We start from the raw sequence: 16,941 nt of genomic DNA, 5'->3' as shown, positions 1-16,941 counted from the left end.
AAGGGATTTTACTAACTTGCAAACTTTTTTTCTCATTTCCAGGAAAAACAAATCCCTCTGGTTGTTCCATATATATTTCTACACATAAATCACCGTTCAAGAATGCAGTTTTCACATCCATTTGATGCACATATAAATTATGTATAGAAGCTAAAGTCAAAAGCACTCTTATGGATGTTATTCGTGCAACAAGAGCATATGTATCAAAATAGTCAATACCTTCCTTTTGTGTAAAACCTTTAGCAACCAACCTTGCCATAAAGGTTTGTACACAACCATTGGTATCATATTTTCTTCTAAATATCCATTTACAACCTATAGGTTTAGAACCAATAGGAAGATCTATTATTATCCAAGTGTTGTTGGATAATATAGAATCCACCTCATCATTTATAGCTTATTTCCAAAAAGCTGCATCTCTAGAAGACATTGCTTCTTTAATGCTTTTTGGATCACCTTCAGTATTTAACAAAATGGGTATACATTGATTGACTTTGCTCCTACTTCCTTCTAAAAGAAATACAATGTCTTGTGAAGAAATAAAATTGGAGTCTAAATGATTTTCTTTTCTCACTCGTTGACTCCTCCGAGGTTCAACTTCATGTTGAGAATCATCTCCTCTTTTCTTATTTATCATTTCAAAATTACTTTGAGTAGGAGAACTTGTGCTTTGCTCTTTGTAGAATTCTCACTAGAATTATATAGAAATTTATTTTCTAAAAATTCCACATGCACCGATTCTACAATAACATTTGTCTCCAAATTCAAAAGTCTATATGCTTTTGAGTTTTGTCCATAACCAACAAATAGGCTCTTAATACCTCTTGGACCTAACTTTGATCTTTGAGTGTCAGGAACCTTATAAAAGGCTAGACACCCCCACACTTTCAAATAATTTAAGTTAGGTTTTCTATCTTTCCATAACTCATATGGAGAGGTATGCGTTTTCTTAAAAGGAACTCTATTAAGAATATGGCAAGCTGTTAGTAGAGCCTCTCCCCACAAATCTTGAGGTAATTGAGCATTTAAGAGCAAGGCATTGGTCATATCTACTAACATTCGATTTTTTCTTTCAGCCAAACCATTCAATTGTGGAGTGTAAGGTGAAGTTTTCTGATGTATAATTTCATGGACTTCACAAAATTCATCAAATTCGTTGGAGAAATACTCTCCTCCCCTATCACTTCTTAACATTTTGATCTTTTGATCCTTATGATTTTCCACAACAGATTTAAATTCTTTGAATTTCTGAAAGGCTTCATCTTTTGTTTTGATTAAATAGACATGACTATATCTAGAATAATCATCAATGAAAGTAATAAAATATCTCACATATATCAGAATGTATAAGTTCAAGTACTTGTGAATTTCTTTCAACACTAGGAAAAGCTTTCTTTGTCATTTTTGCTTGGATGCAAACCTCACACTTATCTAATTGTTTATGATTGCATTCTAAGTATCCAATCCTTGACATGAATTTCATAGAACCAAAATTTAAATGTCCTAATTTAGCATGCCATAACAAAGAATTTGACTCAGAGATATAAGCAAAACTCTTAATATTATTAATACTCATCTTGAACAAACCACTACAATAGTATCCTTTCCCAACAAACATAGAATTCTTAGAAATAATAACATTATCAGATTCTATGACAATCTTAAATCCTTTCTTAGATAACAAACTTGTAGAAATTAAATTCTTTCTAATTTCAGGCACATGATAAACATTCAACAAAGTTAGTTTTTGTCCAGATGTGAAATTTAATTCCACGCTGCCTTTACCTTCAACTTTGGCTTCAGCATCATTGGCCATAAAAACACTTTCAGGTGTCTTGCATTCTTCATATATCTTGTATAGGTTTCTGTTGCTGCAAACATGAATGGTAGAGCCAGAATCTAGCCACCATTCTTCTAACTTTGAGGGATCAACCGTGTTTACTTCTGTTACCATTCCAATTTTTAAATTTGATACCATAGCAACCAAATCTGTAACATCTTCCTCAATCATGTTTGCCTTTTTGGAATTTTCTGAGATTTCAAAATTCTTTCCCTCCTTTTTAAACCTGCAATCACGATCACAATGGCCTTTCTTGCCACAATTAAAGCAAGTAATTGGTTTCATACCTTTTTTCTTAAAAACCTTTTTATTGGCTTTAAGACCAGAACTAGAACCTTTTTCATACTTCGACTTGCTTTCAACATAGTGACTCAGATTATTAATCTTTGAAACAGGTTGAAACTCTGAGTCGCGTGCATGAGTTTCACTTTCGATTTGCAGATGGGTTTTGAATTTCTCAAAAGTCAGAGTTTCACGAGAATGTAAAAAATTCTTTCTATAATTCTTCCATGAATTAGGCAGTTTGGATAGTATTGCACCAATTTGCAGAGCATCAGGAATTTTCACATCAAGATCTCGTAGTTTAGAAACTAACACTTGCAGTTTATAAATTTGATCCATGATTGATAAGTTCTCTTTAATTTGAAACTCAAAATATTGCAAAGAAAGAAACTTATCCGTGCCCTTTTTTTCGTTTTGATATGTTTCCTCTAGCGCATCCCATATTTCTTTTGGAGTCTTCAAATTTGAATAGATATCATATAATTGATCAGTGAGCATAGTGAGAGTATGCCCACGGCAAATTAGTTCATCCTCTTCACGTTTCTTCCTTAATGCTTTCACAGTTTCAAATTCTCCCCCAGTTGATTTTGGAATTGCAGTGATTTCAGGATCCAAAACATAACAAATTTTCAAAGCAGTGAGAAGAAACACCATCTTATGCTTCCAGCGAGTGAAGTTGGTTCCATCAAACCTATCAAGTTTAATGAAATCCTTATTCATCAAAGAGATTCTAGAATTTTGATTGATTTCCATAACTGTGAGATAATCAGTCTTTTGAATTGTTAAAATTTAGATGAAGAGAATAGAAAGGAAGGCTTGAGGCGTGATATTATCACTGTCTCAAAAGAGTGATTGCCTGTCTATGGGGTTAGCTGACAACACTCCTTTTGGAATACAACAAGACCATTATCAGTTGAATTGAAAGTGTCTGATTTGGAGTAATTACTTCTCTATTTATAGAGAAGATAAGCAGTTGAATTAAACACTTGTTCCGAAAGGTTGTGTCCTTGTTCCAAAGGTTGTGTCAAGCCTGTTGAAATATTTCACTAGTGGTACCTGTTAGGAATTTCACCAATGGTACCTATTTTTGAATATTTATTTGGTACCCAAACTAATTATTTCAACTGTAGTACCCAAATTACTCCAATATTACAAACTATATAACACATATACCAGTCTAAAAATATGTGCAGCCTGAGACTTCCCTTCAGAGCAGCATATGATCTTCGTGAGGTGTTGGTCCCAACTATTGCAAAGATGGTGCTGTTTCTGTAGCCATTGCATGATCCTTGTCTAGACCTGTTGAGTGTAAGTACAGCTGACATAATGGAGATCTCTCGATTCATAGTGACTCTGGCAAAACACACAATCCTGTTCTACAATCAATCCCCATTTACTTAGCCTAATCTATGTCACCAACACGATGTGACTGAACAAGATGAAATCCAACCTTTACGAATATAAGTAGTCCCAGTAAAAGGTAAACAGATTTCATGTAAACTAAGAGGAAGAAGGTTCGTGGAGTTCAGGTATAATATGACCGATTTTCAGATAATATGCCAAAAACAAGAAATGCAAAATGAATGTGAATTTCACCTGTTCTCTTATTCCCACGAGAAGCGCTGGCAGTTGGAGTACCATAGCCCAATGCACACCCAGGAATCTCCTTAAGTCCAAATCCACAACTATTGAGGCCTTGTCCATTTTAACTCTTCCGAACTCGGCTGGACGCAATAAACCTCATTATCACAATGTAGGTTGCAAGGGTTCGTGAAATAAGCTCCATGGAGGTTAGGATACACAAGGTTCTGATATGCATCCGCACCCTCCATTGGCTTCTGGTATGGAAATGATCCAATTTCACCTTCAATCCTTCCTCGGATGTCCACAAGCAAGCACTTGAGCCTGGAAATTTCAGCTTCCAAGAAAGCTTGACCCTGCAGCCTCTTCAACACTTGCTGATTTATAGCCCTCAATCTGACTACCTCATCCTCTAATGATGCAACCTGAGCCTTATTTTTCTCACGGTACCTGCGAACTGCTTCCTTATTACTCAAAGGGCGTTTCTTTCCTTTATTTGCTGCTGCAGAATCTGCAGTATCATCACTGAGGATCTTATCCTCACTTGGAGGAGGAACAACCATGGTCTGAACATGGTAACAAGTATGTGTATGTGAGTTATCAGGGCCAGGTGTATTGCAAGGGTGGGTATGAATGCAAGCATGCATTTCCGAGAAAATTTCATTGAAAAGCCTTTTCGTAGAACTACATTCTGGAGTTTCACCAAAATTAGAACTTGAAACAATTTCTTGGTTAGAGAATTCGAGCTCCCCGTTGTGCATTATTGAAATCCACAAGAACCTGAAGGTGCACCCACAAACTATTAAGAGACTCCTATATAGTTAGTATTCAGTAATTCAGTCTTTAAGTGGGCAAATGCCAGATAGGAAAAAATTGAACACGGCAAAAAGATGAAAACTTTAACAACAGGAAATGTAGGATAAATATCCTTTGCAAGGAAATTTGAAGTCTTGATAACCGAAATTCTAACAAAAAGTTTTACCCAGTTTTCAGATGGGATAGCTCACACTAGCCAGCTTCTTGTTGGAAATTCTCTATTTAGTGGACTCACATATTTAATATAATTGTACATTTATTGTTATCAATTAAAGACGCCCATTTTTCTGATCTAATAAAGCGTTATTTTTATGGGCTATATATTATGTTATGTTATAAGGTATGAATTTATATGCGTAGAAACCTATTTAACTTTTCAATTATAATTAATGGGTTCATAACTGAAGAGTTGCACCTCTTCTCAAGGGTTACGTTTGAAGAGTTATGTCTCTTCCGAAGAGGCGTCTCACTATTATTTATTGGTTGTGATCCCTAAGTCTGTTATAAATTTTTGTCCTCTCTGCCCTATTAAGAGAAGTGTCATAAAGAAAGTAACAAGACTTAGAAGATCATGACTTCCTTCTATCGATTCTTACAATGGATGAAAGGTAAGTGTCTTTACTATTCTTCTAAATGTATATCGCTGTCTAATGATTTACTTGCGACGTTGTGTGGAGTGCATAAATTTTTTTCCAACAAGTTATATCAGAGCAAGGTCTTGTTAGATCATTAGACGCGGTATTTAACTTCCCGGAATAAAGTTTAGTGTTTTGGTTGGGTGGCCGTATAACGCCATAGTCAAAAACCTGTTGTTCTTATTTAGTTTTACACTTATAAAGAACAAAAGGTTGGGGCAGATTTTGCCCTTTTTTCTGTTCGACTATAACATATATCAAATTATTAGAAATTTGATCCATGTGTTTACAATTCGGGTTGACGTCATTTAGGCCTCATTTGTTTGCACTTATTGGAGGTCTGAATCTTAAGCCATTAAGTGCATTTGTTTGCGTTAAGATCTAAGCACTTATTGGGTCTGAATAAGTCTTAATTATTAAGATGTTGAACCAAGTCTTAATATCATTAAGAGGTATTTTTGTATGAAACTTTTTTATCACAAGCTCCAACCCCAACCCTCCACCCCCAACCCTCCACCCCAACCCCACCCCCACCCACTCTCAACCTCAACCCACTCTCCACCTCAACCCCACCTCCCACTCTCCACTCCAACCCCACCCATCAACCTCAACCCCAACCCCCACCCACTCTCCACTCCAACCCCACCCATCCACCTCAACCCCACCCCACCCACTCTCCACTCCAACCCTACCCATTCATCTCAACCCTACGCCACCACCCACCCACCCTCCACTCCAACCCCCCACTCCCCACCACCCTCACCCCACCAACCCCAATCCCACCTCAGATCACCCACCCTCACTACCCACCACTAACCCCTACCCCACACCACCTACTCCCACTCCCCACTACCCCCACTTCCCACCACCAACCCCACCCCAACTCCCTACTAACCCCACCATCAACCCTTACCCCACACCACCCACCCCCACTCCCCACTACCCCTACCCTTAACCCCACCACCAACCCCACCCCCACTACACCACCCCTCACCCCAACCACCCACTCACCCCTCCACCCCACTCACCACCCACCACGACTACAAAATATCTCCGCCATTACTAGTGAACATAAATGTTTCATTTTTTTTTATCAAATAATATATATATATTTTTATTAAATTTGTATTTATTTTCGACGATTTAGTTACTTTTTAATTTGAATTGTATATTTATTATGTTTAAATAAACACATTATGCACATTCAGATATTGAAAAACAAACAGCCTTAATCATTCAGTTTTCAGACCTAGAGACAACATCTTAATGATTCAGATGTGCATTCAGATTCAAACGTCTTAATCTTAATGAAAACTAATGAGGCCTTAACTGAGAACAAGATGAGGAAGTTACTTATACTCCTTCCCTTCCGTATCATGTAACCAAGAGTTGTTTACCATGTATGCTAAAGTATTTATTAAAGAATGCTATCAAAGTGATTGATGGAGTGCTCATTATGATTATGTTGGGTTGCTTATAAATTGTTTAATCGTATATCTGTGATACACCACCGATCTTCTATTTTTCAGTTAAGACATGATCGTTGGTGTTATTGTTTGAATCAAAATGTGATCAATGATATCATTCTTAAAGCATTGTATTGCTTGTCCAATTTGAAATTAATTACAATTTTTGGTAATTTGGTTACAATTTTTGGTAATTTGGTTTCCTATATAATGCAATAGATGCAGTTTGGTCCTCATTTGTGCATATTCAGTTTTGCATATTTGTTTTAAGTTTGTGCAATTTTAAAGTGTTATTTTGGTTTATGTTATTAATCTCTATTTGGAAGCTTTCATTGAGATACATATTTTAAGAGTTGACCAAAATAAATTGGAGGACAACTTAGTGTCATGGAAACTTTCCAAATCTAATAAAGTTTTAGGAGTTCCAAGGCTCCCTAAGACTATAAAGTATTAAGTTTAGAAGATTTCATATGGAATATGATATATACTAAAAGTTAAAGTATCAATGTTATGAAAATTTTCGTTAAATCTAAGATTTTAGGAATCGCAAACGCATTCTAAGATCATAAGGTATTAGATTGTGAAGAATTTTCATTTAGAAAGTAGTAATATTGTAGTAAAGGACTAATGTCATGAAACTTTCTTAAATCTAAGATTTTAGGATTGTTAGCTCATCCTAGAACTATAAGGTATTAGATTTTATAAAATTTCAAATGGATTATGCCATTAAAACAATATCATTAGTGCCAAAGGTTACATGTCTACAAAATTTGAGAGTGGCAAAGCATCTTAAATTTGATAGCAAGAAGTGCCAACCTTATAAAGGTATGGTATTAATAATGCAATCAATCCATTAGGTAATTAGTCGGTCGCCCAAAGGTACGATTAATATGCGGGAATTGGTTGTGGTAGAATGAGACATTTAAATATTAAGAACAAACTTTTTCGGTTGCCCAAAGGTACGGTAAAGTTTGAAGGATTTTTGTGTTTCAGTTCTATAGTTAGTAAGTTTCATGCGATTTGCAAACTTCTGCCCAAAGGTGATGTTAGAATTTACTAGTGTCAAGTTCATTTGTCTTTAGCACAAAAGTAACTATGAATTTTTTGGCAACATTGTTCTGCAGAACTTTATGTAGTTTTTTACTGTGCTTTTCGGATTTTCTAAAGCAGTCTTGCATAAAATGAATATTGATCTGCATTTTTCTAGTTACATTTTGGGGATGTCTTTTTTTTTTTGTTGCTATTTTTCCACTGCTTATAAAAGAAATAGTTATTTGCATTGGGAATGGGATTATACCATGCGTGCTTCTTGTTTCAATTGGAATAGATTAGTCTAATATGTTTATATAAAATTTATCTATTATGAACATTAAACATGTTTTATCTATGCTAAATAATTATCCCAAAGGAAGATTATTTTGGCCAGATTATGGATAGCCATGAATATGTGATACATTTAGTAATATCATGTTGTAATGTGTCGGTCCAAAGAAAGACATATTACTAGGTCATTTCGGTAGTCAATATTTATGAACTGTGTATAAGAGCACCACTTACAAATTACTCCCTCCGTTTCAATTTATGTGAACCCATTTGACTGGGCACGACATTTAAGAAAGAGTGAAGACTTTTGAAACTTGTGGTTCAAAATAAGTCTTGAATATTTGTGTGGCTGTAAATCATTTCATAAAGTGAATTTGTTTCCAAATTAGAAAAGAGGTCATTCATTTTGACACAGACTAAAAAGAAAATAGATTTAAATAAATTGAAACAGAGGCAGTATGTCTTTTCATCCACAACTATAACACCTACCATCAATTAGAAAATACTCATTCCTATTCATTCGACTAAACCCATACCCATACCCATACCCATCACCAACACCACGGTATTAGCTCTACTACATCGTTGTAGAGAAACCCTCATTCGCTTAATTGTAACTGTGAACTCACTTTTTTTTTTCACATTCATTTTTGAGATTCTAGAAATTCCATGATTCTTTTTCGGAAGAGAATTCCATGATTTTTAATTTAATTTTGAAAAGAGATATTAGAAATTCCATGATTCTTTCAATTTAATTTGTCACAACACTTAGTTTGTGGAAGAGAAATGGAGGTGGGTCTCTTTTTTGGATAGTTTTGAGGTTTTGTTAAGGAGGAAGACACTAATGGTGTTGATAAAGGTGACTGAAGCTGCCGGAAAAGTTTATGGCCAGTATATAAATATTATATTATAAGGTATGAATTTTATATGCATAAAAACCTATTTAACTTTTCAGTTATAACTGAAGAGTTGCACCTCTTCTGAAGGGTTACATTTGAAGAGTTATCTCTCTTCCGAAGAGGTGTCTCACTATTATATATTGGTTATGGTCCCTAAGTCTTTTACAAATTATTTTCCTCTCTGCCCCATTAAGAGAAGTGTCATAAAAAAGTAACAAGATTTAGAAGATCATGACTTCCTTCTATCGATTCTTACAATGGATGAAAGGTAAGTGTCTTTACTATTCTTCTAAATTTATATCACTGTCTAATGATTTACTTGCTATCCTATACGGACTGTTTAACGTTTTCCCAACACTTCTCTCCATTCTTAGCATGCAAATTCCTACTGCTTTTGGCTCAATCTATGTATAGATATAAGCAAAAAAATTGGAACATAAACACACACACATAAATAGATCGAATCCTCTGACTTTAAGGGCCTGTTTGGAAAGGCACCCAGGTAATTGGAATTGGGTGTAATTACACTGTTTGACGTGTTTGTTTGACCAAGTATTACATCATTAGGTGGGAATTGGTTGTAATTGAGAGGGTATAATTACACTCTCAAATTTTCAAGGGAGGGTTAAGAATTGGGTGTAATTACAAGGTTAGTTTTTAGTTTTTTTTTTTTTTTTTTTAAATTCTCCTTAGCATAACTTTGAAACTAATTTCTTTTTAGGAAAATTTACCTGTCATAGCTACCTCTAAGACTTATTTATGAATAATAACTAACTTATTTTTTATTTAATTTTTGTAGCTTTATTTTTTCAAAATTACATTTCATAACTAGTCCAGTAACTTTTGAAATACATGTATCTCTCTATTCTCCCTCACTACACATTTAAGATTTATCATTTTCTTCAAACCCTAAAAAAAAATCTCTCTCCTCTCTCCCCTTCCCTTCACTGCCGCCTCTCTCCCTCCCTTTCTCTATCTCCAGCCTCTCTTCTCCTGTCCCTCTCGTGCCCCTCCCTCCTTTCTCTATCTACACCACCCACGCCGCTGTCAACACCACCACCACCACCACCAATATTACTACCGTCTCCGTCTTCATCAGATAGTATATCAGATTTATACAACAAAATTGGTGAATCTTAGAAGTGTTTTAATTGTGGAAAAAGAGGAAGCAGTGGGTTTCACCGGAGCCGCCACCACCACCATCACTATTACTACCATCTCCATCTCCAAACTTGAAAAAAACCTTAAGGTTCTAGCTCTTCAGATCTGAACTCCATATGCTTCATGTATTAATGGTTTTTGGTGGTGGTTCGGTATTATTTTTGGAGTGGAGGAGGACAGTGGTGGATTGAAGAAAGGCGGCATAGGAAGGAGGAGGTTTTTTCCAGTTTGTTGTGGTGGTTCGGTAGGGTTTTTGGAGGGAAGCAGGATGGTGGATCGGAAGAAAGGCCGCGGAGGAAGGAGGAGGGTTTTTCCAGTTGTTGTGGTGGTTCGGTAGAGTTTGTGGTTGTGGTGTTTCAGTATATTTCACTATATTTCAATATACTGTTTTAGTATATTTCAGTGTACTGTTTCAGTATATTTCGCTATATTTCAATGTAATTCTAATTTACGACACCGTTTCTGATACATTTCATTGTATTCCATTGTATATACGCATACTACAATTTTATATTTCTTAAACAATCAACCATATTTCATTGTATTCGAGTGTATATTTTTCTGTATTTGAAAGTATTTCTAAAAGTTTGGAATGGAGCAATTTGGAGAGAGAAACGTAGGTTGTTATGGAACTTCAGCCGTTGCGTGATACATGATTGCTTTAATTTGACTTACTATTTAAAATGAAAGAAGAGAATATGTTCCATAAATACAACCTATTTTTACTCTGTCAAATTTTGTATTTTCGTGTATTTCAAAAACACGAAATACAACCGAATACAACAAAAATCAGCAAAAAACTTTTGAATGGAGTGATTTTGATAGAGAGACGTTAGCTGTAATGGAACCTCATGAGGTTTGCATGAATCATGGAACCATTAATACAAATTGCCATATAATTTGAAAAAGATTTTTATTGCCATAAATATAGCCTTTTTTTATTCAATAGCCACACTGTATTTCGCTATATTTCACTATATTTAAAAAACGCGAGATATAACTGACATACAGTCAAAAGCAGCTACGAATTGTAAATCTTCAACTTATAGCTATAGCTTGTTAGAAGCTGTTAAAAGGTAGTTATTTGTGTAAGTTTTACTTCTTTTTATTATTAATTAATTTTTTATTTCTATGATTTTAATTTCTTTTGATTTTTAATTAATTTTTTATTTCTATTATTTTTATTTCTTTTTTATTTTTACTTTTTAATTATTTTTTTAAAATGTATTTTTCTTTTTATATTATTTATTTTTCATTTCCTTTCTTTTCATTCGCAACCTTTACTTTCTGTGGTTCCATGTAATTGCTGATTTTTTATTTTAATTTAATTTTTTATTTTATTCATTTAGCATAACCATGTTATTATTCTAGTTTTTGAAACTACACCTCTTAATATTGGAAAGTATGAGTTATTAACAAACTTGACATATAACGAGTGACGTTATTAAAGTAAAATTTCGTTGTGAATGAGGTTATAAACTTATATTTTCCCTTTCTTTTGAATTATTTACTTAAGTTATGTTGGAACTTACTTATGTAATGTTGCAATTTGACATAAGAGTATTATGTTAAACTTTTTCTTTTGGATTTTTGAATTTAGGTTATATTTTCAATTTTAAGTTATTTGCTTTCACATTGCATGTTGTTTATTTTTTGCTTTCATTTGATGGATTTTTTGTGTCAAACATTTGAATAATGTTATGGCATTATATTTATAATTTTTTTTCAAACATCCAATCCATGACGTTCTCACAAAAAAAGTCTTCTTTTAAGTTTTATAATTAATTAAAATTAAATATAATTAATTTGAAAAATATATATCAATTATATTTTACAATATTAGTTACAAACATATGATTATTAATTAATATATTTTCAAGAAATAATGTGTTATTAAATAAATAATTTAATATCATTTATAATGGCAAATATTTTTTAAATATTAATTTTAAATTTTTTATAATTAAATTTTATTTTTAAATTAAACTAACTGTGTAATTACACTTGTGCAACCAAACAACACGCTTGTAATTGCACTGTAATTATATTATGATAAACAAATAGATTGTTGTAATTATACTACTATGTAATTACTAGGCTCTGTAATTACTACCCTAGTAATTACACCAATTCCAATTACCAGGTGACTTTCCAAATAGGCCCTAAAGCGTGAAGTTCCACTTCAACAATAACAACTATGCATTAATTCCACCGAAATAGTGTTCCCTATATGAATCCTCTACATCCATTCAACTTTGTTCAGACATTTCAAAACAAGAAAAAAGAAGATTTAAAAATAATCCTACAGCAAATGCACTTACAAGCCATATAAAGAAAACCCAGAATTTATCACATCATAACAGAGAATGGAAAAATGCAAGAACATGGCAAAAAGTTGAAAACTTCAGCCAGAAAAAAGAAGGTAAGATATACATATATATAATTCTTTGCAAGGAAAATTGAAGCTTTGTTAATCTAAAATCCAGCAACAAAACAAACACACACACATAAAATACACATATGACCTAATCATGTGAATTTAAAGTGAAAATTCCCTGCACAACCACCCTCACATGAACAACAATTGCACCTCAATCCTACACTAATTTGCGTCGCTATATAAATCCTTTATATCAATTCAACTCTATTCAGACCATCTCAAAACAACAACTTTAAAAAATAAAAAAAATCCCTAAAGCAAATGCGAGTATAAGCCATGTAAGCACCAAAAAGAAAGTAAAGTCCAGAATTTGCCACATCAAGAAAAGGAAAAAGTCCATCAAATGGCATTAATCAAGAGGTAAAATTTTCAGCAAAATATCTAAACAGGGTAAATATACTTGCTTACAATGGAACACTTGTAGTGGGAATGGCGTTTCACTTTATGAAACAGAGTCCAAGAAGATTAAGAGAAGACTTGTAATATAATTATGAAAAGAGGGGGTCTATGGAAGAAAAGAGATACTATGTTTATGGAAGTACATATATGTGTGTAGATTTTTTACAAGAGAATCAGACAGGAGCAAGAAAAGAGGTGCTATGTCTATGGAAGTACATATATGTGCGTGTAGAATTTTACAAGAGAATAGGAGCAAGAAAAGAGGTACTATGTCTATGGAAGTACATATATGAAAAGAGATACTATGTCTATGGAAGTACATATATGGGTGTGTAGATTTTTTACAAGAGAATCAAACGGGAGGAGGAAAAGAGGTACTATGTCTATGAAAGTACATATAAGCGTGTGTAGATTTTTTACAAGAGAATCAGATGGGAGAAAGAAAAGAGGTAGATTTTTTACAAGAGAATCAGACGGGAGCAAGAAAAGAGGTACTATGTCTATGGAAGTACATATATGCGTGTGTAGATTTTTTACAAGAGAATCAGACGGGAGCAAGAAAAGAAGTGCTATGTCTATGGAAGTACATATATGTGTGTGTAGATTTTTTACAAGAGAATAGGAGCAAGAAAAGAGGTACGATGTCTATGGAAGTACATATACGAAAAGAGGTACTATGTCTATGGAAGTACATATATGCGTGTGTAGATTTTTTTACAAGAGAATCAGACGGGAGTAGGAAAAGAGGTACTATGTCTATGAAAGTACATATAAGCGTGAGGTACTATGTCTATGGAAGTACATATAAGAAAAAAGGTACTATGTCTATGGAAGTACATCTATGCGTGTGCAGATTTTTTACAAGAGAATCAGACGGGAGCAGGAAAAGAGGTACTATGTCTATGGAAGTACATATAAGCGTGTGTAGATTTTTTTACAAGAGAATCAGACGGGAGTAAGAAAAGAGGTACTATGTCTATGGAAGTACATATATGCATGTGTAGATTTTTTACAAGAGAATCAGACGGAAGCAAGAAAAGAGGTACTATGTCTATGGAAGTACATATATGCGTGTGTAGATTTTTTACAAGAGAATCAGACGGAAGCAAGAAAAGAGGTACTATCTCTATGCTTATGTAGATTTTTTACAAGAGAATTAGACGGAAGCAAGAAAAGAGGTACTATCTCTATGCTTATGTAGATTTTTTACAAGAGAATTAGACGGGAGCAAGAAAAGAGGTACTATGTCTATGGAAGTACATATATGCGTGTGTAAATTTTTTACAAGAGAATCAGACGAGAGCAAGAAAAGAGGCACTATGTCTATGGAAGTACATATATGCATGTGTAGATTTTTTATAAGAGAATCAGACGGAAGCAAGAAAAGAGGTACTATATCTATGGAAGTACATATATGCGTGTGTAGATTTTTTACAAGAGAATTAGACGGGAGCAAGAAAAGAGGCACTATGTCTATGGAAGTACATATATGCGTGTGTAGATTTTTTACAAGAGAATCAGACGAGAGCAAGAAAAGAGGTACTATGTCTATGAAAGTACATATAATTAAGCGGGTGTAGATTTTTTACAAGAGATTCAGACAGGATGCAAGTACGACAATAAAGTGCTATTTATACAATCAATGTGGTTTTATGATTGTAATAAGATTACTTATACTTCTTTTTTAGGTTTTCAGTTACTGTTCGTAACGATTTAACCGGCGGTATTTGACTAATTTAAAAGAAATTATAACAAATCATAAATATTTATGAGATTATAATTTATTTTATTAAATTTTAAATAGAAAATTTAAAGTTAAATTATTTTTTAATAAGAGAGTATATCATTCTATTTGGAGATAAGAAAAATTGTATTCTTTCTCCTTATAATAAAAGAATAAACTATTATAAAATAAAGATTATAAAGTAAATACACCAAAGACAAGTAAATAGAAAGAGACTGATATATTATTCAACCTTTAACTTAAGAGAGATTTCATTGTATAACTCATATTCTACAAATGAACTCCTATTTATAGGAGGAAATGCTTGATGGCCAAGCAACCAAGATGATAGCTTGGTGGCCAAGTTATCTTGGTGACCAAGTATCTTGGTGGCCAAGTTATGCTAATGGACATACATTAATTTAAAACACTCCCCCGTGGATGTCCATTAATAGATGATGTGCCTCGTTAAAATCTTTCTAGGAAAAACCCAATGGGAAAAATCATAATGAAGGAAAAAGAGTACATGTATCTAGTAACACGCATTGCTAGCTGCCTCATTAAAAACCTTACCAGGAAAATTCAAATGGGAAAAATCTTGGTTAAGGGAAAAAGAGTGAAGTTGGCAGAGCATTTGTGATCAAATCTTTCAAATGATCATTTGACGAACTGTATGATCTGCATCTTCCTTTCTCAGATAGAGTTGCATCATCACCATATAATATTGCTGGAATCACGTCAAGTGCATCCCTGGCTTAATTTAGCTCTTATCTTTGTATAATTTGACTGTAATGTAGAACACCATGGTATGACAGTAACCTCTCATGAGAATAGATAATATCTCTGGATCGAACTCTTACATCGATCAAATGAACGCCCTGTATACTTAAAAAAAACTTGACAATTTTTGTTAGGATAAATACATTCATGTCAAGGCTTTCAGTTGCAATATGCAATTGATCCAATTTCACATCTCTATATAAAAGAGAGATTCTATCATGCTTATAGTGACAGCGAGATAGATAAACACATCAATTGGACAAATATATGGTACTTCAGGACTAATCTAATTTCGCATTTCAACTTCTTTTGGTAACTCTTCAAGAGCTCCAATAATATTCAAGTCATCATCAACTTGCACAACAATATGAAAAATTCTGATTATCATATAGAGATAAGGGTAAACATGGTCATATTTGTACCTTTCGTCAATGAATATTCATTAAGGCAGTTTCAGTACATCATCCTTGATTCATTTAATCCATTTAAGGATTATAAACAAGTTTCCCAAGAATTTGTATTTGCTTTAGGCATTTTAAATCCTTCAGAAATTTTTAAACAAATTTTGTCAAGTAAGCCATATAGGCTGTGACAACTTCCATCAGTATAAATTATGACATCTTCTAATGTCTATACTACAGGTCCAATCGCTTACCAAGATGCATCATTTCACTTGGTAATTATTTCAACGTCAACATGCTTTAAGAGACGTAGAATTTTGATCCTCACAACCTTATACTATATTGCGCGCTATCTAGTATCAAAGATATCATTGATGATATATCATTTGTATCGGTTGACAATTCGACATAACTTACTGAGATCTCATCACTTCATTATTTTCTGGTACCTGAACCTCTCATAAGGTTTCATGAAGTGTTATGTCGTAGGCTTTTCAAGAGCACATTGCCTCCTTATTATGATCATTTGCCCATCCCCCTTTTCAAGGATTATTACATTTGAAACCGATTGGTCTACCATGCTCCATGCATGTGGTAGACTCTGTCCTTCAAGGACATTAGGAGCATTTTGCAGATGAAATATGAAATATGAAATAGTTGGGTCAACAAATGCTTCTAGCATTTGACTTGAATTATCTGAGGATCATATTGATGATAATTCATAACATATTTTTTAGCTGCATATTCTCTCCCCCTTATGTTAGAAAAACTAACACATATCCCCATTTTCTTTGGGAAATCCATCTGTGTGTATCATGGTATATCCATTAATCATATGCCGCACATCAAAAGCTATACGATGGAAATATCTAGTTCCTAACCCTGAACCAATTATGAGGGGAGAATTTATCATAATTTCTGAAGCATACAAGTGTCATTGTATGCAATATATCATATCTCAGACCAACATCTGAAGCTCTGTTCTCATAAGCAATGGTTTATCTATATTATGGAGGCATCCAATGCCAAACCAACTTAGATATAAACCAACATTATCAAGATGAATTGTCTTGATTACATATTTTTGAAATAGTGCTTCCAACTCAATTATTTTGAGCAAGCAATTTTGTAAATGTCAAACTGTCAGTTGACAATAAACTAATATGTGACCGTCTCATAGATGCGTCTATTCAAT

The 16,941-nt window shown here is 33.7% G+C and overlaps 1 protein-coding gene and 1 long non-coding RNA gene across 5 annotated transcripts; one reads left to right on the top strand and one right to left on the bottom strand.

Moving 5' to 3' along the window:
• Nucleotides 1–2,540: 2,540 nt before the first annotated feature.
• Nucleotides 2,541–13,437, bottom strand: LOC132606644 (basic leucine zipper 19-like). Of its 4 annotated transcripts, none has more exons than XM_060320224.1 (3): nucleotides 12,852–13,437; nucleotides 3,719–4,483; nucleotides 2,541–2,813 (listed from the first exon to the last, which is right to left on the bottom strand). In XM_060320224.1, exon 2 carries the CDS (start codon nucleotides 4,462–4,464, stop codon nucleotides 3,808–3,810), a length of 657 nt encoding a protein of 218 aa, XP_060176207.1. In that variant the 5' UTR covers nucleotides 4,465–4,483; nucleotides 12,852–13,437; the 3' UTR covers nucleotides 2,541–2,813; nucleotides 3,719–3,807. The 4 variants fall into 4 exon arrangements, with proteins under 4 accessions (XP_060176207.1, XP_060176204.1, XP_060176205.1 ...); XM_060320221.1 differs by lacking the exon at nucleotides 2,541–2,813 and adding an exon at nucleotides 2,823–3,493; XM_060320222.1 differs by lacking the exon at nucleotides 2,541–2,813 and adding an exon at nucleotides 2,823–3,475 and having other exon boundaries at nucleotides 12,852–13,436.
• A 153-nt stretch (nucleotides 13,438–13,590) lies between these two features.
• Nucleotides 13,591–14,507, top strand: LOC132606645 (uncharacterized). Its single transcript, XR_009570003.1, has 2 exons — nucleotides 13,591–13,959; nucleotides 14,082–14,507. It is a non-coding gene; the product is annotated as an uncharacterized LOC132606645 (long non-coding RNA).
• Nucleotides 14,508–16,941: the final 2,434 nt, after the last annotated feature.

This window comes from Lycium barbarum, chromosome 8, assembly GCF_019175385.1.
Source record: "Lycium barbarum isolate Lr01 chromosome 8, ASM1917538v2, whole genome shotgun sequence".
NCBI classification, from domain to species: Eukaryota; Viridiplantae; Streptophyta; class Magnoliopsida; order Solanales; family Solanaceae; genus Lycium; species Lycium barbarum.
This window is presented reverse-complemented; position numbering and strand designations above follow the sequence as displayed.